This window comes from Littorina saxatilis, linkage group LG4, assembly GCF_037325665.1.
Source record: "Littorina saxatilis isolate snail1 linkage group LG4, US_GU_Lsax_2.0, whole genome shotgun sequence".
Lineage (NCBI taxonomy): Eukaryota > Metazoa > Mollusca > Gastropoda > Littorinimorpha > Littorinidae > Littorina > Littorina saxatilis.
The window spans coordinates 10,962,803-10,986,641 of NC_090248.1; the positions used below are offsets into that span (position 1 = coordinate 10,962,803).

The 23,839-nt window shown below is 40.0% G+C and overlaps 1 protein-coding gene across 1 annotated transcript; it reads left to right on the forward strand.

The window, feature by feature from the left end:
• Nucleotides 1-215: 215 nt before the first annotated feature.
• Nucleotides 216-1,822, forward strand: LOC138963947 (lim and transglutaminase domain protein ltd-1-like). Its single transcript, XM_070335802.1, has 2 exons — nucleotides 216-435; nucleotides 1,097-1,822. The coding sequence occupies exons 1-2, from the start codon at nucleotides 233-235 to the stop codon at nucleotides 1,734-1,736; spliced, it is 843 nt and encodes a 280-aa protein (XP_070191903.1). The 5' UTR covers nucleotides 216-232; the 3' UTR covers nucleotides 1,737-1,822.
• Nucleotides 1,823-23,839: the final 22,017 nt, after the last annotated feature.

Here is a 23,839-nt window from a genome sequence, read left to right on the forward strand (position 1 = left end):
CAACCCGGATTTTATTCTTGAATACGTGGGCACATTCGGTAATCTGGTGAGATTTATTACGGCTCTAGTGATTTAGTGACGATTTTTTATTTATTTGTTTTTACTTAACACGTCTTTATATCTTTGAATGTCTTAACAGACACACTCTTTGTCTGTGAAAATACTTCTTTCAAGATTGATGAAGACAATTTTACTCTGTATTCTCCAGGTGAGAACAGAAAACCACGAGACCATGGAGAGCTTAGTTGACGCCATCACACACGGAAGTACGTCAGAGCAGCTGAAGGCGCATGCGCTGTACCGCTGGTTAACCAGCCAGAGTATGGTGTATTATGGCAAATGCAAAACGGCAAAAGCCAACTCTCCCACAGGCAAACTCCGGCAACTGTCCGAGGGGAAGACGTGCTATGCTGCCCTCTACCAAGAGTTGGCCAAGTAAGAATTTCTGTTTTTGTTTGTTTTATTCGGAGATTATGGAGACTGTTGTTCCATGAGACGTTTTCATTACATATATTTGTGTCTTCTGCTTTTTAACCCAGTTTAATGGGCTGAATGCAAGTTTGTACCAAGAATTGGCCAAGTAAGAATATGTGTTTTGGATGGTTTTATTCGGAGATTATAGAGATTTTTTGTTCTATGAGAAGTTTTCCTTACAGCGAATTGTGTCTTTAGCTTTAATTTTACCCAATGGTAATGGGCTGAATAGTTTGTCATTACCATTTTTTATGCCACTTAGCGATTTATTTTCTTGTTAAAAATGTAAATTTGTTAAAAGCAGTTGGCTGTTGAAGCGGAAACAAGTAAATTTGTAAAAAGCAGAAACAGTTGCCGTTGAAGCTAAAACAAGTGAATTTGTAAAAAGCAGAAACTGTTGCCTTTAAAGCTAAAACAAGTGATTTTTTTAAAAGCAGTAACTGTTGCCGTTGAAGCTAAAACAAATACATGTGTAAAAAGCAGTTACTGTTGCCGTTGACCACTGCAAATGCTTAAAACATTCAAACAAAGCAGCATAACCGTATTGGAATAAGGCTTCTGCTTGAACGATTACAGCGGACTTCGTTTCACACATTTGTCATTTTCTGTGTGTCCCTAACAGAGCGGCGGGACTCAAGTGTGAGAAGATTGACGGGTACGCCAAGGTGCCCGACTACCGCCCGGGCACGCCCATGAGCACCAACGCCAGCAACAACCCCTACAAACACTCGTGGAACGCCGTTCTCCTGGGCGGGCACTATCACTTCCTGGACGCCGGCTTCGGGGCTCTGCCCTGCAAGTTCTTCGTGGAGCACTTCTTCATGACGCCTCCAGACGAGATGCGCCTCTCCCACTTCCCTAAAGACAAGCGTTGGCTGCTCATGACCCAGTCTCTCTCCGTGCACGACTTTGAGAGCACGCTGAAGACCTGGCCCACCATGTTCGCCTTCAACATCCGCCCTCTCAACATGAAGTCTGTCTTGAGGTCGTACGACGGGAGGCTGAGCATTACGGTGTTGCTGCGGAACGTGGCCGTGACGCCTCAGCTGGAGTACGTTGGACCTGGCACGCCGCAGGACACTGACGCCCTGGCCTTCAACATCGACCAGGAGATCCGCAACGTGGACAACGCCGAGACCTTCCACCTCAACCTGCCCGAGGAGGGGACGTACTACTTCACGCTCATGGTGCACGACCTGGAAGAGGATGAGGACATCCCGGCTTTCCAGTATAGAGTGGACTACAAGGACGAACTCCTCTAGTCCAAAATCTTAAAGACTTTGCTCATGTTGCAAAAGACAGACTGCTGTATCAAAATACGTACTACTTCACGCTCATGTTGCACGACCTGGAAGAGGATGAGGATCCCGGCCTTCCTGTATCGAGTGGACTACAAGGACGAGCTCCTCTAGTCCCTAAAACACTTCGCTCATGTTGCAAAAGACATTCTGATTTATCAAAATAGCCGAGGAAGGGACCTACTACTTCACGCCCATGGTGCACGATCTGAAAGAGGATGAAGACATCCCGGCCTTCCTGTAAGGAGCTGACTACAAGGACGAGCTCCTCTAGTCCAAAATCGTAAATAATTACATGTATCCCCAAAGATGGTAAACCTAAACAGTATTTAAAAAACTGGCGTCCTATTACATTATTGAACACTGTGTATAAAATTGCCTCTACCTGTATTGCAAACCGACTTAAAAAAGTTTTGCCAATGTTGATACATGAAGACCAAAAGGGATTTCTCAAAGGCAGATGTATTAGTGAAAACATACGTCAACTGTTTGATACACTCGTGTACACAGAAGAGCATAATATTCCTGGTCTCTTGTTGACGATTGACTTCCAAAAAGCTTTCGATAGTATTTCTTGGTCCTTTATTGAGAAAAGTCTTGATTTTTTTAACTTTGGACCGCAACTCAGACAGTGGGTAAAGACTTTTTATAATCATATTATTACATGTGTAACTGTAAATGGCCATTATACTGGATGGTTTGAGATACACAGAGGCGTTAGACAAGGGGATTCTCTTTCACCTTATTTGTACTTAATTTGTGCAGAAATTTTGTCTTTAATGATTAGACAAAATGATAAAATTAAAGGGATTAGATTAAAAGAACGAGATGTTTTACTGTCGCAGTTTGCAGATGACACCACCCTTTACTTAGATGGAAGTAAGGAGTCATTTGTAGAAGCTATACGTACACTTAAACTGTTCGCAAATATGTCTGGTTTGAATATGAATTACGATAAAACAAATGTTATTTGGATAGGTAGTAGAAAGAATTCGCATGTTAGATTTTTACAAGATCAAAATTTTTGCTGGAACCCTGGTATTTTTAAGGTCTTGGGTATACATTTTTCGGTTGATTTACAATGTATTGTTCACATTAATTATCAGGATAAACTAAAAGATATTAAAAAGATTTTATATGTATGGGGAAAGAGACATCTTACCCCACTAGGTAAAATAATAGTTATTAAAACCCTTGTATTGTCAAAGATTACACATTTGTTTATGTGTCTGCCTGATCCTGATAGCAACTTATTGAAAGAATTGGATAAGTTGTTATTTGATTTTTTATGGAGTGGTAAAAGAGCAAAAATTAAAAAGACAGTAGTGTGTAAACCCCTTGAAGAAGGGGGGTTAAATATGGTGAATATTTATGTATTTTTGTCAACATTGAAGATCGATTGGATGCGAAAAGTTGTTTGTGGTGATTCATGTTTGAAAACATTTGTTATGGATATGTATCCAGAATTAAATATTGTGAATCTGGTTGGTAGCAATTATATAAAAGTGTTGAAAAATACGGTGAAAAACAAGTTTTGGCAAGATGTGTTAAAGCATTATGAAAAGTTATATGCAAAATGTTTACCTGTTAATATTGATGAATTTTTGTACGAATGTCTTTTTTATAATGATAACATAGTGAGAGGTAAAAGAAGCATTTATTATAAGAGTTGGCATGAAGAAGGAATTGTACACGTGAAACATTTAGTAAATTTGGAGGGTAAATATTTGAATTATCAAGAATTTTCTGAATTATTTCCCAATGTTAAAAGTGATATTTTATTGTATTGTGGAATTGTATCCGCTGTGAAAAGCTATCAGAAGAAATTGAATTTTAAGACATTGAATTGTCAGCATGAATCAGTGGATAGTAGAGTGTGGTCAGTGATAAAAAAAGGAAATCATGTTGTGAAGAAGGTGTTTGTGCAGTCTAACGATATTCCATCTGCGGTTTCAAAATGGAATAGCACCAGTGAACGTAATATGAATTGGAAATTAATTTTCTTGAAACCCTTTCAAACTACTGTTGATGTCAGTTTAAGGTGGTTTCAGCTGCGACTCCTACACCGGATTCTACCTTGTAATAAATATTTATATTTATGTAAAATTAAAAATTCAACGCTCTGCACATTTTGCGGGTATCATGAAGAGACAATTTTTCACTTATTTTGGGAATGTATGATTGTTAAAACCTTCTGGATTAAATTGAATAATGTATTGCACAAAGAATGTTTACATTGTGAACATTTGACTTTTTCAAAAGGATTGATAATATTTGGAAATGATGATAATGTGAACACTGATAATGTTTTAGATTTGATTATTCTTTTAGGAAAATATTATATTTATAAATGTAAACTTCAGGGCTCAGTTCCGCTTTTGAATGTTTTTTTGACGATATTAAAACAAAGATATTACATTGAAAAGAAATTGAATCTTATCAGGAATAGAAATGTTGAATTTTTGTCAGAGTGGTTACCCTATGCGAATATATGTTAGGTTATTGACCAAGGCGAAGTGTCCATTTCAGCTTAACTTTTTGTACAGTTTAAAATTGTAGGTTTTTATAAGATTTTAGGCAAGAGTGTGTGTGTATGTCTTATGTCTGTCTGCTTCACTTATCCTCTTACCTGTCTGTCACCCTGTTACCTCTCTCTCTCTCTCTCTCTCTCTCTCTCTCTCTCTCTCTCTCTCTCTCTCTCTCTCTCTCTCTCTTTTTTTTATCAGTATTGTCGGTATGTTACATGTCCGTCTGTCGGTTAGGTCCTAATGTTGTATGTCTTGTATACTTGCCATTTACATATTTATTATACATGTTGAAGGATGAATGAAGGTACATTGTAGACGGATGCATGTTATGGATTAAAAGCCCCACGATGATGTGCTTGGCAAATACAAAAAAACAATTCGCTCACGTTGCAAGAGACAGACTGATGTATCAAAATAGCCCAACACTGCATGTTGAGTACAACGTACGAGCTCATCCAGGAATACGCATAGGCTACATAGTGAGTGTGCCTATAGGAAAGAGCACGCCGAAGATTTCTCACGCACAGGGTAAAGGAAATGACTTAGACTGCTGTGCTTTAAAGCCACTGACTCTGAAACGTTTAGAGAAGACTTCAGCCTTTCAGAAAAAAAGCTTTTCTGGCTTGCAAATTGGGGTTCTTTGGGTTGACAAGTATCGGTTCGCTGCCAGGATGAACGTCCTCAACTAAGACATAACAACTTAGGAAAAAAAAGAAGAATGTCGAAGCATCCCTTTCTTGAAAGCTGTAGCAGCGAGATCATAGACTCTCCCTTTGTCTTTGCCGTGAAAGGCTAGCTAACAACCTTTGGGCAAGCATGCTATCTATGAGAAACAGTGTCTGGGGGGTGCTGATGTGTGAAAAGGTCATCGTAACACAAAAACACACGCGAGATGCGCAACGAGAAAAGACCTATATATGACATACGATATCTGCTCTTCAAGCTTGGTTCCACAGCAAAACAAAAAACTAAACAAAAACACACATTGGAATCCCCAGTCAACCAGAGCTAAAAGGCGAATCACAGTTGGCATCTCGGAAGAACTGCTGTCGGAGATCCTAAAACTTAGGCGTGTTCTATGCTTTGAACTTAAGTTATCTCGATCGCCTCAGGTCTGCTCATAGTTACAGACCTTGGATGAAAGAGCAAGATCAAGCGATTCCGAAAAAAGATCATACAAGTGATAATATGCGTGGTTAAAAATATAACTGAAACGAGATTGGCCAGCGGGACGGAATTCATTACATATTACCCAAAAGAGCCCAGCGAGATGGAACTAACTACACATTTTCTAAAAGGGGTTTGCTTCATAAAACATTACACGTGCATCAACATGATAACTGAAAGTCACGCAAATGCCTTGTCTAACTGGGACAACCTGCCGCCCCACCTACCACAGAATGTTCGACGTACTAATGTACAAAACTGTTGCTCATGAAAGAACACTTTCTCGTGGAGGAGAATAGATTTCTTGACTACATTTCAAGAACCGATTCGAGACTGTAAAAAGTGAAGAGAGGGGAAGAACTGATTCTAGACTGTAAAAAGGGAAGAGAGAGGAAGAACTGATTCTAAACTGTATAAAGTGAAGAGAGAGGAAGAACTGATTCTAGACTGTAAAAAGGGAAGAGAGAGGAAGAACTGATTCTAAACTGTATAAAGTGAAGAGAGAGGAAGAACTGATTCTAGACTGTATAAAGGGAAGAGAGAGGAAGAACTGATTCTAGACTGTAAAAAGGGAAGAGAGAGGAAGAACTGATTCTAAACTGTATAAAGTGAAGAGAGAGGAAGAACTGATTCTAGACTGTATAAAGTGAAGAGAGAGGAAGAACTGATTCTAGACTGTATAAAGTGAAGAGAGAGGAAGAACTGATTCTAGACTGTATAAAGTGAAGAGAGAGGAAGAACTGATTCTGGACTGTAAAAAGTGAAGAGAGAGGAAGAACTGATTCTAGACTGTATAAAGTGAAGAGAGAGGAAGAACTGATTCTAGACTGTAAAAAGTGAAGAGAGAGGAAGAACTGATTCTAGACTGTAAAAAGTGAAGAGAGAGGAAGAACTGATTCTAGACTGTAAAAAGTGAAGAGAGAGGAAGAACTGATTCTAGACTGTAAAAAGTGAAGAGAGAGGAAGAACTGATTCTAGACTGTATAAAGTGAAGAGAGAGGAAGAACTGATTCTAAACTGTAAAAACTTGACTAAATATAAAAAGTGAAGAGAGAGGAAGAACTGATTCTAGACTGTATAAAGTGAAGAGAGAGGAAGAACTGATTCTAGACTGTAAAAAGTGAAGAGAGAGGAAGAACTGATTCTAGACTGTAAAAAGTGAAGAGAGAGGAAGAACTGATTCTAGACTGTATAAAGTGAAGAGAGAGGAAGAACTGATTCTAGACTGTAAAAAGTGAAGAGAGAGGAAGAACTGATTCTAGACTGTAAAAAGTGAAGAGAGAGGAAGAACTGATTCTAGACTGTAAAAAGGGAAGAGAGAGGAAGAACTGATTCTAGACTGTAAAAAGTGAAGAGAGAGGAAGAACTGATTCTAGACTGTAAAAAGTGAAGAGAGAGGAAGAACTGATTCTAGACTGTAAAAAGTGAAGAGAGAGGAAGAACTGATTCTAGACTGTATAAAGTGAAGAGAGAGGAAGAACTGATTCTAGACTGTATAAAGTGAAGAGAGAGGAAGAACTGATTCTAGACTGTATAAAGTGAAGAGAGAGGAAGAACTGATTCTAGACTGTAAAAAGTGAAGAGAGAGGAAGAACTGATTCTAGACTGTATAAAGTGAAGAGAGAGGAAGAACTGATTCTAGACTGTATAAAGTGAAGAGAGAGGAAGAACTGATTCTAGACTGTATAAAGTGAAGAGAGAGGAAGAACTGATTCTAGACTGTATAAAGTGAAGAGAGAGGAAGAACTGATTCTAGACTGTATAAAGTGAAGAGAGAGGAAGAACTGATTCTAGACTGTATAAAGTGAAGAGAGAGGAAGAACTGATTCTAGACTGTATAAAGTGAAGAGAGAGGAAGAACTGATTCTAAACTGTATAAAGTGAAGAGAGAGGAAGAACTGATTCTAGACTGTATAAAGTGAAGAGAGAGGAAGAACTGATTCTAGACTGTATAAAGTGAAGAGAGAGGAAGAACTGATTCTAAACTGTATAAAGTGAAGAGAGAGGAAGAACTGATTCTAGACTGTATAAAGTGAAGAGAGAGGAAGAACTGATTCTAAACTGTATAAAGTGAAGAGAGAGGAAGAACTGATTCTAGACTGTATAAAGTGAAGAGAGAGGAAGAACTGATTCTAGACTGTATAAAGTGAAGAGAGAGGAAGAACTGATTCTAGACTGTATAAAGTGAAGAGAGAGGAAGAACTGATTCTAAACTGTATAAAGTGAAGAGAGAGGAAGAACTGATTCTAGACTGTAAAAAGCGAAGAGAGAGGAAGAACTGATTCTAGACTGTATAAAGTGAAGAGAGAGGAAAAACTGATTCTAGACTGTATAAAGTGAAGAGAGAGGAAGAACTGATTCTAGACTGTATAAAGTGAAGAGAGAGGAAGAACTGATTCTAGACTGTATAAAGGGAAGAGAGAGGAAGAACTGATTCTAGACTGTATAAAGTGAAGAGAGAGGAAGAACTGATTCTAGACTGTATAAAGTGAAGAGAGAGGAAGAACTGATTCTAGACTGTATAAAGTGAAGAAAGGGGAAGAAAGGAACAAAATTTATAAAATGAAGAAAGAGGAAAAAAGGAACAACACTGAAATATGAAACTTTTGCGCGCGTGTTAGAAATGCGTGCGTCTGATGGTGACCTTAAATACGTAGACTGATTGGAGAGTTGATGGACTGGTCATGGGATCAGCTGAAAGGGCTGATGCTTTGAATGAGCAGTCCGGTCCTGTGATTATACTGACCAATTACATTTACAAGAAGATGGACCGATGATGTGTTGCATGGCAACACTATGTGATCACACAAAAAGTGATTTTGTGATTTGTCAGTCAATGCATTGATTGAGCAATTGCCTAATTCAAAAACGGACGGTCTGTGTAATGCAAGGAAATCAAAGCCTTTGTAACTTATCATGATTTTTACCTGTTCATTTCTGCTGAATTCTTTTTTGCCGAAAGTTTACCAGCAAATTGATCAATGGTAGCCTATGTAGGGCTTTTTTGTGTTGAAGGGAAAGGGGGGGGATTTTATTTTAATTTTATTTTTTAAATCAAATTCTCAAAGAAGGGAACGAATATTATTTCTTGTATTTGCGGTTCCTGGTGTGGCAGTGATTTGCCTTATGTCATATGCCGTTTTTGGCGTCCAGTTTTGCGCAAAGCCATATTGGTTTGATGTAATTTGTTTAAGAAGGCGCATACATAGGTTATGATACTTTTGAAACGAAACCTTAGGCATGCATTGCCAATTGTAAAACAAAAAATATGTGTAAACAGAATGCAGAAAGCATAACGATCAAATCTCGGCGAACGTTTATCATTCGGAAGGGTAGATCTATTCTTCATTTCGCTCACGCATTTCGGTAAAAGCGTGGCAAGGGCAATATATATGGTCAGAATTCAGGCACGCTTCAAGATCTGGCCAGGGAATTCAAGAATAAGGACTGTCTTGTTTCCTACATAGTATCGAGTCATCATCCTTGAGCATTTGAACACAGGAAATGTGTATCTTGTGAATAGAGGATCATGGGAGCAAGGACGTTTAGACCTGAGTGTCAATTTAGAAGAAAAAATTAAAATGAAAAAATAAAATATTGTAAGAACACTCTGCAATGTTCATGCCATTCTTTGAAGTGTTCAGGAGTAGAGCGCTGCATGGCTGATATTCGCGTGCAAAACAGATCGAGGCGTCAAATCATAAAACTTAAAAGATCCCAGTGATATTATCAGACCTTGCTGGTTTGCTGGATTGTTTCATTCAGCGGCAGAGGGCATCAGAAGGTCAAGCGGCAGAGAAACAGAATACTACATGGCTTGCTGAGTCGTACCAGATTTACACATTGCTTTATCAAAATATTCAAAAGCTCGCGTTCGCTCGCATTTTAATATTTGAAAAAGCAACTCGTGCAAATCTGGTATGACACGGCAAGCCATGTAGTATTTTTTATATACGTCAAAAGTGGACATGTCACCAACTCATGTCCCTAAAAGGAAAATTTCCTGTGAGGACGTTAAGGACCCCCATTTCAGTTTCATGTCAGAACAGATTTTGCAGTTGCAGGCTAATCAATTTTTTGGGTGAGATGATAAACGTTTTGCTTTGGGAGTCCGTCCAGTGTGATTACACTTTCAAGCTAGAAGTGTATTGATGGAAAACTCACCACTTGTAATCTGTTTCTCTTTTTCTTTTTTTGTTGTAAATAGCGGTTCAATGCGGAAATCAGCATGAGTTGTGAACTTTGTGTGGGGCTGATTTTGCTGGTGGATGGGAAAAGTAAACGTCACAATGGCAATGGAGATATCTTTTTTACTTGAATGTTGTACATTTCAATGAAAACCTTACTGCAAAATATATGACAAATCAAAATAAAGAAAAGTGTTCTGTTTGTGTTAATGTGTATAAAGTGTAAATATTTTACAGTATGTTTGTAATTTCTTCCCAGTTGTACATTCGGTCAGTGTTGGCAATTTTGAAAATGTCCGTCCTTTTTCTTCTACAACAGTCCTGATCAATTTCTGTGATATGTTTATTTATTCTTAAAGTCGTCGGTGAGCTGTGTATGAGACCGTGCGCAGATATTAAGTTAATACGTTTTTTGTTTGAGTACAAAATAGTTGTCATAGTGTCTGTACCAATGCTGACAATTCTTTCCGTCCGATTTGTGTAAATAAATGTACAATTATTTACTACAGGTAGATGTGATATGTACACAATTGTCATGAAGGAGTTTTCTTTCGGACAAATTGTTTTATTTTACATACATTTATTCGTATCCGTCCCGATTTCACAACTGCTAAATTCGTCCGTCCATTCCATATGTATTGATTGTGCTACAGTTGCAGAGTGTAAACTCTGTGGTATATTTGCGTTTGTTTTTGTGTGTCATGATTTGTACAGCTGAAGTTTAGTTGTGTACAGGATACATTTCCAAAATAGTATGGTTCTGCGTGTGGCTTGTTTTTTTAACCTTCGCCGTTAGTCGTGGGTCCGTGTGGTCCCAGAATGGTGTTTAATTGCAAATATCTCTTAAACGAGTTGGACTTTTTTAATGAGCTTTTAAGAATGCCTCAGGCACCTAAAACGCTCTTATGTCCTAAAATTTCAGCGAGAAGTAGTAATTAAAACAAAAGGTCATATTTAGACTACAAACATCGTGGGGCCGTGCTGACCCATGTTTCTCAAAGAAGGAAATGAGAAGCATGGGTCCGCACGGCCCCACGATGACTTCCGTGTGTAGTCGATAACCCGGACGGGCGAAACTCTTTGGAAAATCAAAGAATATTTTCATGATGTTATAGTTGCTAGCGAATAGTGTGAACAAAAATGCCTAGTTTTGTTAAAGAACATTTTAGAAGTTGAAACTTTGCGTTTGTACAACAAAGTTTGCTCAAACATGACCCACACCCAAACCTGTCTTGTTCCTCAACCCCTCTTTTTTTTCTCTGCTTCCCCTTCCCCTTCTTGTCCTCCTCCGTGTGTTTTTCTTCTCCAAAGAACATCCTTACTCCCTTGCTTCCCTGCCCTTTTCTCTTAAAACATACTTATTTTGTAATGGTTCCGTCCAGTAGTTCATGCTATTTATTTAGGTTGCTACACACTCCCTTAAAATCTCAGCGAATAATTAAACCATTGTTGTGGAGCAAAGGGTACCATTGTTATATCATTGTATATACCACATAGAACTTAACGCTAATGTATATAGATATAGATAACTGAAGAGAACTTATTTGTCATCAATGTTTCACGCCCTTATGTTATTTCATCGTAAAAATCAAAACTTCATCTGTCAAACTAAAGGTACGAACTTTTGGTAAGTGTAACTGTTGATCAACGCAAAAGTCAAATATAAATGTTTAGCACAGCCAAGATTCAGTCATCTTACATTGTACTCACACTTTGAGTGAAAGTGTAGGAATATAGTGATAAGTGTGATGGCTGCACATTTACATTACTGCTGCAAACGAGTACGTGTGTGCGTGTGAAAATGCATTTGGGTTTGAATCACGCTTGCTTCGAGTTTTTACACCCCCGGTATAGGGGTGTGTATAGGTTTCACTCGATGTGTTTGTTTGTTTGTTTGTTTGTGTTCGCATATAGATCTCAAGAATGAACGGACCGATCGTCACCAAACTTGGTGAACAGGTTCTATACATTCCTGAGACGGTCCTTACAAAAATTGGGACCAGTCAAACACACGGTTAGGGAGTTATTGGTGGATTAAGATTAAGAGTGACATATTAATGGTCAAAGGGAAATAACCTTCTCAGTTGGTGGCAGTGACAATGGTTATTTCCCTTTGACCAACGGGGACGGGGGTGTTTTTCCTACCTCGGAGGAATTTCTTGTTTTATGAGTCTTGCCTGCTTGTGATTTTGTTTCTCACGCACGTTGCAACACATTAACTCCGCACATTTTTACACACTTTTTGCAGCAGTTTTTGGTATTGGTAAACCTTTGCTATTGTCTATAATTATTTGTGTGAATTAAGTTGTCCGGACAAATCTTATTTTTTTCAGGATTTTCAGGTGCTTGCCCTTGGTGTAAACATAAGTTTATTTTAACAAAGGTTACAATCATGACATGTATACAAAGTTCACAGAAACAGCAACAAGCTAGAAGCTTATAGTGGTGTTCCTGCATGACAGTACAACATAAGGCGGTAACGGCTGAAAAATTTGTCTCAATAAACCAAATCTATTAATAACGTAATGAACGTTGCATAATGATGATAAAGAAAGACAGTAAAGGAAGGAAGGAGGGAAAGAAGATGAATAAAAGAAGAGGGATGGGTAGGAGATGTGCAGAAGTTAAAGTTGTTGTCCGGCTTGTAGAGCATTTATTCTGATTTACCCAAAGCGGCCTGAACGTTTAATGAACGAGTGTACGGTGCTTGCCCTTCTATACATAGTGTTTGACCCCGTCGCGTCCACTTATTTATTATCCTTACGAATCAACCCCCTCCTTCCCCCCTCCTCCTCCTCCTCCCTTCAACCCCCACACCTATACCGCGTAAATAAAGAGGCTAGAGCCCAACTTTAATCTCTTGGATTGTTTTTGCTTCTCTACTATCTGTATTAATTAGTTAATGTATTTATTTAGTATTTATTTATTTATTTATTTATTTATTTATTTATTTATTCATTTGTTCATTTATTAGAATTAGCATTATTTTTACAGTTTTACTATTTCAGATCCCTTTATTTTTTTCTGGGGTATAATCTAAAATAAGTTTGTGATTGTTGTGGTTTTTTTCGTGTTTTTTGTGTGTGTTTTTAATTTTCTATAGGAACTTACAACTAGGCTTATTTTTATTTATATGTATTTTTATTTTTATTTTTTTTAAAGAAACCCCTTGTTATTTTTGCTGGCTTGTCCGTTCCTCTGGAAGCATTTGTGTGTGTTTTTATGTTCCGTCCACTAGTTTAACTATTCCGTCCACATGTTTAATATTGAATTCTTCGTGGTTTTATTTTCCTTCCTCTTTGAAAGAACCCCCTCGTCATTTTTGCTTTGTTGGCCCATTTCTCGGGAAGCATTTGTTGTTCCGTCCACTGGTTCAAACGCTCTGCCCAGTAGTTTACGCTTCTTACAACCAGGAAGTTCCGGGCATGGGTTTTTTTATGTTGAGAATGTCAGCGTAAAACACGAAGCTGGACGTGTGTTCGACTCACAGGTGAAACACCGATGAAAGCTGTGCGGAACTTGCCAGGCCAAAGTAGGCTAATTAACCGTAAAACTAATCAAGATAATGCATTAATTGTGTACATAAAACCATCAAAAAGACACGAAGAGAAGGGGTGGTTTACGACTTAGTCTCAATTCTGAGCGGACTTGCCTTGGCAGTGCGAAAGATCTGCTGGTTAGTCTTCGATAAAATAACAGCAGAAAATGTCCTTGCCAAAGACGTAGACACACAAACACCGTAAAAATAGTAGGCTACTGTTTCAGCGGTGTGCCCTCTTCAGTGACGAACAGCAACACAAAGGTGACAGAAGGAAGAAACTAAGCCCAGAAGAAGAACCTAAAGTAACAAAATGTTAGTTTTGGTGAAGAGAATAAGAGCTAAGTCTTTGTTCGACATTTTACATGTAAGAAATGTATATTATGTGTAAGATAACGTTCGAAAACAATCGAGAAAAAGCGAGTGGTTACAAAGAGGACATTGCAGATTTAATTAAAGTTAAAACTCCTCTGCAGCTATTCAGAGTTTTCTGCACGTTTTCTATCAGATGATTTTGTGCATGTTTAGAACGCTTTTGCACAGGTAAAATTAAGAAAAGACAAATATGGAATGCCGATTGTGGCCCTTCTTTCGCATAGTTGTGTTTGTTTGTTTTGGTTTGTCAGTTTTTCTGTGTATTGGGGCATGTACATAAACTACCCATACAATATAGAGTGGAGCCGCTTCCCCCCTTTTATTCGCTGTATTGCTTGTGCCATATTTAACCGCTACAAAAAAATTGTCGTCTGAGTAATTTTATTCATATGACGGCATCATCTTCGGCCACAGACAGTATTATTGTTGTAAAGAGAGAATGCCGCACTTACATACGTACGTACTATGGTTTCCAAACTGTTTATCATCAGATCATATATTAATAATAATGAAAATAAAACACACAAACTTTGCTCGATTGTGTTTTGGGCTTTGAATTACTGATTTGATGAATGTACGCGATCGAGTGATAAGTTGTGCGTGCATGCTTCTCTGTATGAGTTTGTCAACGTGTCTTTCTGAGTATCTGTCTGTGTTCTTGTTTCTGTCGATCTGTTTGTCTATGGATCGGTCCATCTGCCCACAGTGTGCGTACGCCCAAGCGTGTATCTATGGAAAGCCGTTTGGCTCATAACCTATACGAGCGTAAGAAATAAATCATACGCGCCTAAGAAATAATTCACACGCGCGTAAGAAATAATTCATACAAGCGTAAGAAATAATTCATACGCGCGTAGGAAATAAAAGTATTTATTCCTCCCCTTTTTTGCGTGTTTCCCCTCCATTTTCTTTCAAACCTTGTTCGTTCCGTGTTGCGTCTGCTTTTTGTTGTCTTTTGTGTTCTTGTTTTTCCTGATGAAGCTTCCATAAGCGAAAATTCGTACCGTCTTGTCTCGTTCTTGTATCGGTGAGTACAGTATTCCTTTGTTTTTTTAACTTTATTACACGTGCGTTAATTATTTAATACACGTGTAATAAATAATTGTATTTCTTACGCGCTTATGAATCATTTCTTACGCGCGTATGAGTTTTGAGCCAAACGGCTTTTTATACGTATCAGTCTGCGCGCGAGAGTCTGTCTGTGTCTATATACGTCTGTCTGACGGTGTTTGTGTGTTTGGCTGTGAATGAATGCAAATGCGCTAGTACGCTGTCATACAGGAATCAAACACAACTCCAAATGTAAGTTCCCTCCACTGTATTAATCAGTTATGACAGCATACACACAAATACACACAATCATGAACATAAAGGTTAGATACTCAAAAAATCCGGTACTCAGTTTTGTAGCAAAAAACAACTAGAGATGACAATCTCGTACAATTGCGCTATCAAAACTCTCTACTCTTCAATCAGGTAAAGAAATACAACCAGTCCGTGACCTCATAGGCGCACGATATCTATTTTAAGTGTAACGACTCACGGCTCTTGTATAGTCAAAAATCACCGTCTACTCTGTCTACTAAATATTCTGTATCTCTTAAGTAATCAAGTTCTTGTAGACATATTTTAATTCTGGTCCTACACAGAATCACACAGCTTCTATAGCCGTACACTAGGAAATGTATTTACTACTAAATCCTTTTACTGGCGACCTCGGTCTACGCAGTAACTATCGCCCAGTGACCTCTAGGGTCCAACTATACGGACACAAAATAACCGTGCTCTAGCGTCTATAAATCCCGTCGAATCTCCGCTAGGCGAGCCAATAGGTAAGATAATTACGGCGACTTCTCAGATCCTTGGTGCCGTCATCTGGTCACTACCTTCCTGTCTGACCGGTTATACGACGCACTGCACAACATAAATAGCGGACATCTTGTCTTAGATATCTGTCTGCTATGTTTAAAGTTACAGTGTTAGTCGATTCAACTTATGCGATAAACATTAACGATACTCAAATGCTTATTCCATTTACCTGTTAAGTGCTCTACTCGGGCTTCCTTTCTCCCGGTCGATTCCCGTGACAACCCCTCCCTGTCGCTGGACAGTGGTTAAGTGTAACTATACTTTCGTTGCGATGTACAAAGTCAACTCTCTCGGCCAGTGAGTTGAATTCACAGAACGTGCCATACACTTCTCTACGTCACTCTGTTATCTCTGGTTAGCGCTCTAAAAGCGTGGAGGCTATCACTATAAACTTTGCCTGTCAATGTTATTCGTGATTTCCTTCACACGTCCCCCCCTGTCGCAAACTTGCTTTCTTATGTGAATCTTCGGTGTTACCATTTGTGATTTTAACTTCACTTTCATCATCAGCCCGCGTTCCGTTATCATTGTTCGTTTTTTGTTGTGTTACCTTCAGCTTTAAAAACTGGTCAGCTTTATTAAACAACGCCAAGCTGGCAAAAACAAATAATGTTGATTTTAATGACCCGCAGTCAAGTCTTGTAACCCCGTTTGCACAGTCGACGTTGTACTTGTCAGGTGATGTAGAAAAGAACCCAGGTCCTGAACAAGAGCATGAAATCAGTGTCGTACACATTAATGTCAGAAGCCTTAGGAATAAAATTAATTTATTGCAGCCCGAAGTTCAACGGCACGATGTCTTAACACTTTCGGAGACATGGCTAGCGCATTCTGATGATAATGCCTCATTATTGATTCCAAATTTTAGCCCCCCTATTCGACTTGACCGTCCAGACCATCCTTATGGCGGAGTAGCAATTTATGTAAAGAATTATTTGTATCATAAACCCCGTCCTGAGTTTAACGTCGTCGGACTAGAAGCCGTGTGGGTTGAGATAAAATTGAATAAAGAAAGTATTTGGATAGGTTCATTCTACCGTCCACCGAATGGAAATGTTCAATATTGGGAATTAGTAGATGAAAGTTTAAGAAAAGTAAATAGTCAGGTATTGAAGTTTGTAATTTGTGGTGATTTTAACGTTGATTTTATAAGTTTTCCCTCTCACAATTTTTTCAATATGTTGCATTCATATCAACTCTGTCAACTTGTCAATGTTCCCACACGTATAACTGAAACAAGCAGTACCTGCATAGATCTCGTAATTACACAAACGCCACAACTAATTAAATCTGTAGATGTTCTGCCACCAATTTGCAGCGACCACAGCGTGCCACGGGCGATACTAAAAAGTACTGTAAATGTGAGTAACTCCTTCAAACGAACTATTTTCAATTACGATAAATTGAATACAGTAGGGTTTTGTAACGCTCTTTCACAAGTTGACTGGACAGGTATGGTGACGAATGAAATGTTTAATGATAGTATTGACGATTTTAGTAGAACATTTATGAATGTTGCAAAGCAGTTCATGCCGGTTAAAGAAGTTACTGTACGCCCCAAAGACGCACTCTGGATTACCCCAGACATCTTAAAGTTAATCGACGAGCGAGATCAAATTCACCTGAGAGCAAAAACGAGTAATTCTTTAGAAGATTGGCTGAGTTATCGTCAGACGCGTAATCGTGTCACAGCAGCTAAGAGAGACAGAGTCCAGCAATTTTATATTGAGTTAGACGAACGTATTTCCGACCAAGGTTCCTTTGGTACTAAAAAGTGGTGGCAGTTGGTAAAGTCATTCATGGACAAGAAAGGGCTTGGTGTTGATGAAATTCCTCCGATTAATTTTGAAGGCAAGATTTACCAGTCAAACCAGGAAAAAGCCAACGTTCTGAACAATTTTTTCATACATAATTCCGTTCTTGAAACCCCAGACGACAATTTGCCTCAAGCTGATTTTTTTAGACAGCGAACTTAATGAGATTAATCTTACAGTCGATGAGGTTAAAGAGGTTATTACACGCCTTGATACAGGTAAAGCCACTGGTCCGGATCTTATTCACAATAGACTTCTAGTTGCTGCTGTAGACGCCATAGCAGAACCCCTGACATATTTGTTTAACAGAAGCCTTAGAGAAGGTATATATCCTAGTTTGTGGAAGACGGCTCATGTCACTCCTATTTACAAAGCCGGCCCAGCCGATTGTTGTAACAATTATCGACCAATTTCATTATTAAGTTGTGTTGGGAAGGTAATGGAGCGCTGTGTCCACAGCCATGTTTACACCTTCTTACAGCGAAATAATATATTATCACCTGCACAGTCAGGATTAATTTCTGGTGACTCTACCATCTGTCAGCTGGCTTCGATTTGTGACGAGTTTTGTGTAAATTACGATATGGGAATTACCACTCAAGCTGTTTTTTGTGATGTGTCAAAAGCATTTGAAAAAGTCTGGCACAAAGGGTTATTATATAAACTGGAACTAGCAGGAATAAGAGGACAATTGTTAAAATGGTTTCACGATTATTTAACAAATCGCCATCAGGCTGTTGTTATTAAGGGTGCTAAGTCTGCATTAAAATGTATCCCACAAGGTTCTGTTCTTGGCCCCTTGTTATTCCTGATATAATATATATTATATTAATGACATTGTGAATGATACTGAATCTGTTATAAAGTTGTTTGCTGATGACACGAGCATGTCCATGTCCTTAGAAGATCCAATTAGACGAGCGCAGACTTTGAACGCAGACCTAAATCAAATTAGTACCTGGGCAAAACAGTGGAAAGTTTAATTTAACGAAGCAAAAACGGAATTGTTAGACATAAAACGTGATAATATACCAACCGAACCAATCATTTTTAATAATATTGTTTTGGAAAATGTGAACCAACATAAACATCTTGGCGTAATTTTGCAGAATAATTGTAAATGGGACTTCCAAGTGAGAAGCATCGTAAAAAAGGTCACCCTCTTAATTAATTGTTTAAGATATTATAAATACAGATTAAATCGTAAAAGTCTGGAAACTATGTACAAATCCTTCGTTCTTCCACATTTTGACTATGCAGACATCCTATGGGACAACTGCACCGAGTACTGGTCAACTGCACTGGAAAAATTACATTTGGAAGCCATTCGGACTATAATCGGTGGTGTACGCGGCACCAGCCACGAAAAGCTGTATAAAGAAAGCGGATTTTGTAACCTAAAAGAAAGACGGAGCAGACACAAACTAATTTTATATTACAAGATGGTATTTGGCAAATGTCCTCATTACTTATCACAACTTTTGCCACCTTTAACTTCTGATGTTAACCCCTATCATCGAAGAAGACCATCAGAAAGAAGAGTTCCCACTTGCAAAACTGAATTATACCGTCGATCTTTTATACCATCTACCACTGTCCTTTGGAACAACTTACCAGACAACATCAAAACAACTAACTCAATTAGCGAATTCAAACACTATCTAACTATTCCTGATTATAACGTACCTGCCTATTACTACAGTGGTAAACGACTGGAAGAGATTCATCACTGCAGAATGCGCCTAAACACGAGTAACTTGAATTCTGACCTGTGCAAACGCCACTTACAGGAAAATCCGCAGTGCGCTTGCGGCTACCTGCATGAAACAGCTGACCATTACTTGACACATTGCCCTCTGTACGTAGAAGCTCGCCTATCTACAATAAATGCACTACCTGTACATTACAGACATGTTGAAATATTGTTAAATGGTAGGGGAAACCTTTCTCTTCACACCAACAAGCTTATTTTTGAAAGTGTCCAATCGTTTATCTGTAAATCTGGTCGTTTTTGTTAATTTGACTCAGTACGCATATCCATGCCAACAACCCTTATTTTATATAGATTTTTCAATTATATATTCAGCGAACTACTGCTTATTTGCCACTGGATTACAGTTTACAATGTACTATGTATATTCTTTTTGTATGCGCTAACCACCTTCATCTTTCATATGTACCTACCATTCTTTCGTCCCACCTCCACCCTCCCCCTCTTCCTCCTGCTAGCTTTTTCCTGTTCTTTTTGGTTTGCTTCAACTATGCTGTTGACCTAGATAGTTCCATAGTTTATAAGTAATGTTTGTCCGACATCATATTTTTGTTAATTTGTAACTACGTAGGGCGCGTAATATAAGCGTTCGCTTGAGTTCGTGTCCCTATTGTTTATCGTTGTATTGTTGTACCATGTTTGATTTAATAAAACATTGTTTAAACCAAAACTGCATGAGTCCTTGTGGTGTTTGAAATGCCGTCTTTGGTCTGTCTTTCTTCTCAATGAAGATTTGGTAGTAGCCTTTGGCCAAATCGAGTTTGGTGAAATACTTTACACTTGCCAATGATGCAAAAATCTCTTCAGGATCAGGAATGGGTTCTGCGTCGAAAACTGTTATCTTGTTAAGGGCCCTCAGGTCCAAACACATACGTTTCCGCGTCGAATTCTTCTTGGGAACGAGAACAATCGGGGAGCAGTATGGGGATGTGGATGGTTCGATGATCCCTAACTCTCGTAGTTCCTTCACCTCCTGGATGATGTCTTCCCGTGCTGCGAATGGCAGTGGGTACTGTTTTGTCCGCGTAGGTACGTCTGTCGTCACCCGGATTGAATGGACTACTGTGCCTCTTGATGCTCCTGGTGATGCTCTTAAACATTGCTTGAACTCACGGAACGCTGCTTCAACCTCCTGGACTTGATCAGGGTCCAACTCTTCATCGATGTGGGCCTCCTTCCAGCTGGAAGTTGCCTCATCCTGTGGCAGTTCCACAGTCTCAAGGTTGAATGGTGTTCCGTACTCTTCTTCTAGCAATACTGCTACCGCTGTTGGCTTGGTGCCCTGGGGACACACGTTGTTTCCTACGATCTGGTCGTAGGGTATCGTCCTCGGTACTAGCATCTGGTTTGACATCGTTGTCTGGCACTTCTTCTTCTCTGTTGTCATTCTTGCGGTGCTGTTGCCTCTGTCTACGTAGAGCTTGAGCATGTTGGCATGGTATACCTTCTGCGTGGTCAACATGTCAATTCTGTAGTCATTGTTGAAAACTTCCACAACTCTGTAAGGGCCTTTCCACTGCATATGGAGCTTGTTTGCTGTAGTCGGTAGAAGTAGCAGAACTTGGTCTCCGACTGCGAACTTCCTACTTGTGGATCTCTTGTCGTGGTGATGTTTCTGAATCGCTCTGGCATTGTCCACTGCGTCGTGTGCCACCTTACAGGCGTCGTAGATCATGGTTTTCAAGTCAATGACGTATTGGTAGGTAGTCTTTGCCTCCTGGGTACTCTCTCTGCCAGTCCAGGCGTTGGCGAGTAAGTCGATGGGTCCTTTCGGTTGCCTTCCGAAGAGCAGTTGGAATGGGGAAAATCCTGTACTCGCGTTCGGCAGTTCTCTGATGGCAAAGAGTAATGCCGGCAGGTACCTGTGCAACAGCCTTGGTTGCGTCGAGATGACTTTCTTCAGCATGGGCTTCAGGGTACCGTGCAGACGCTCGACGATACCATTGGACTGCGCATGGTAAGGCGACGAAAATACACCTTTTATGGAGAGTAACTTCCGGAACTCTCGCATCATGTCTGAGGTGAACTGGGATCCATTGTCTGACTGGATTTCATCGGGAATCCCCATCCTGGCGAAAACAGAAAACAGTGCTTCGGCCACTGTAACAAAGTCTATCTTCTTCAGTGGTATTGCTTCCGGAAATCTAGTCGCCACATCGATGACTGTCAGGATGTGCGTGTGCTTCTCCTCCGTGGGAGGAGACAAGGGGCCAACGAGGTCGATAGCTACTCGCTTGAATGGTGTCTCTATCCTTGGCATGTTATCTAAGGGAATATCTCTGGTCTTTCCCTTTGCTTGCGTTCTCTGGCAAATATCACAAGATCTACAATACTCTGCGACAGCTGTAGACATCCCTGGCCAGAAAAATCGTGCTCGGATTCTATCCGTTGTCTTGTGCTTGCTATAGTGTCCCAAGATTAAAGTGTCATGGGCGGAAAATAGCACTGATTCGATGAGTGGTTCCGGGACTACAATTTGGTGATATGTCTCGGTCGGGGTAACAAAGTCTCTGTAGAGAACGTCGTTCTCTATCACGAAGTGGAAACTATTTTTCCCTTGTCTCTTTAATTCCCCGCTGGAAGCAAACTTGAAGTAGGCATCTAGTTTTGGATCTGCCCCTTGAAGTTTCTTCAACTCATCTTCGTCCACTGAAAGTTTTGTTGCTGGAGCTCTGAGTGGTTTCGTTTCTTTCTTGTCCCGTGTAGACTGCGCTCGAGTAGTTGCAGCAGCTGTGGAAAGCTGTTCTACTCCTGGTGTCACTCGTGTTGGTGTTTCTGGTTCGTCGGCCACCACTTTGCCAAATAATCCTGGTGCAGGATGAATCTTCTCGAGGTTTCCTAGTAGTAGGTCGATCACTGGTGAGTCAATCACACAACAGCAGATGTTTCCGGTGTAAGTACTTGTTTTCACTGGGACGACTGCTAGTGACGTGGGAAGGTTCCCCTGTTTCCTCGGAAGGAGATTGTCGTCTTGCTCTGTCCGGTGTACTGCTCTGGGCGAACCAGCGATCTTCTCACTCCTGCTGTCACTGCGCCTGAATCGATCACCAACGTGACTGGGATGCCGTTGACCGTTCCTTTGGAATATTCTAGGTCACCGTCCTGGAAGTCTACGGTTTTGGCTGCCGGTGTACTCCTGTTCCATCCGGCGCAAAGCAGTGTTGGTTTTCCCCTTTGTAAGCCTGACCTACATCCTCTTGCGACGTGGCCTACTATTCCACACCTGTAACATGTGATGTGAGCGTCTTTCTTGGTCTTGTCTATCTCCGCTTGTTGTGAAAAAGCTTGGTAGTCCTCTCGATTTGTCTGTCTGGAATGAGAACCGCCTTTGCCACCCCTCTGACCGCCTCTGTTCGTATGACCTCCTCTGTTCTGAGGTGCGCTGAATGCAGCTACGTTGTCACCTTTGCCTGCTAGTATCTTGGACGGATGTGCCACGCGATAGTTCTCTGCTAACTCAATAAGTTCCGTCAGCTTCTTTGGGTTCCTCTCGCGTAGGAATACGGCTAGCTCTTTCGCTACACTAGACAGCATCTGTTCCTGGATCACTAGTTCTGCTAGGCTCTCAAAGGTGTTTTCCGTTCCGTTCAGCTGTACCCAACGATCAAACAGGTGTCTCAGTCGAGTACCAAATGACAAAAATGATTCTTCAACTTCAGGTTTCGCAGCCCTGAATTTTTGTCTAAACCCTTCTGCGTTACAGTGAAACTTTGTCAATAAACATTCCTTCAAGGTCTCGTACTGTAGTCCTCCCTTTGCATTCAGAGTATGAAACAAATTCAAAGCTTGACCGTCTAGAACTGCGCTAAGGAGGATTCCCCAATCTTTCTTTGGCCAGCTCAACGCTTCTGCATGTGCTTCAAATCTACAAAGGAACGAGTCCATAGAATCTATAGCTTCCTTAAACATGGGTAACCTAGGATAGTTCCTCGGGTGGGTCTTTTTGCTCTCTGTCCCTATGTTCAGGTCGCTCTCGATTCTCGTTTGCTTCAGTACGTGCCCTCGCTTCAATGTCTAACTTCCTTAGTTCAAAGTTTCTAATATCTTCTCTCTCTCTCCTCTCAGCTTCAGCTTCAGCTGCCTTAACTTTAACTTCCTCTGCTTTAACTTTAGCTTCTGCTTCAGCTGCCTTCGCTTTAGCTTCAGCTTCAACTTTAATCTTTTCCATTTCCCTACTCACGACTCTCTCATCTCTTTCCATGCACTGCAGAATATATTTCTGTTGGGCTTCTCCAGTCATACCTAGTTTGTTAGACTGGGCCAAATATTCTTCAAAGTTGGTATCCTTATAGGCGCTCGCCATTTTCAAAAGTATTGTCCTAAATACTCAAACCAAAAATGAGCTCACAACCGACGTGAGAGCACGTGTTGAAATATCTCATCGATGAGGTTGTGTCCGGGGTGTAGCTGAATACGGTTTCCAAATTTGAAAATGATCGACCGAGAACTTTGTCCGTGCATCGCGAACAGACACACAGACACACAGACACTAGTCGTATATATATATAGATAGATAGAAGGAAAAAACCCACTCGATGCAGATGAGAAAATGGTAGTATAAAAAACAAGGAATGCAAAATTCCTTTACAATTGCACTGAAACCAGTGTAGACTTGATCTGATAAACACAGGGAAGTAAGCGTTCTAAATGCATACGACATGTGTATTTGAGTTAGTGAGAGTTATTCGGAACCGGTCTCCTGGCACCTGAGAGACTATCAAGCATTGAAATGAACAAGCGACATTCATCCTCAAAGTAAGATTCTCAGTGTAGACTTGCTTTTCCTGATATCTCGTCGGATCTCTTAATTTGATCTGC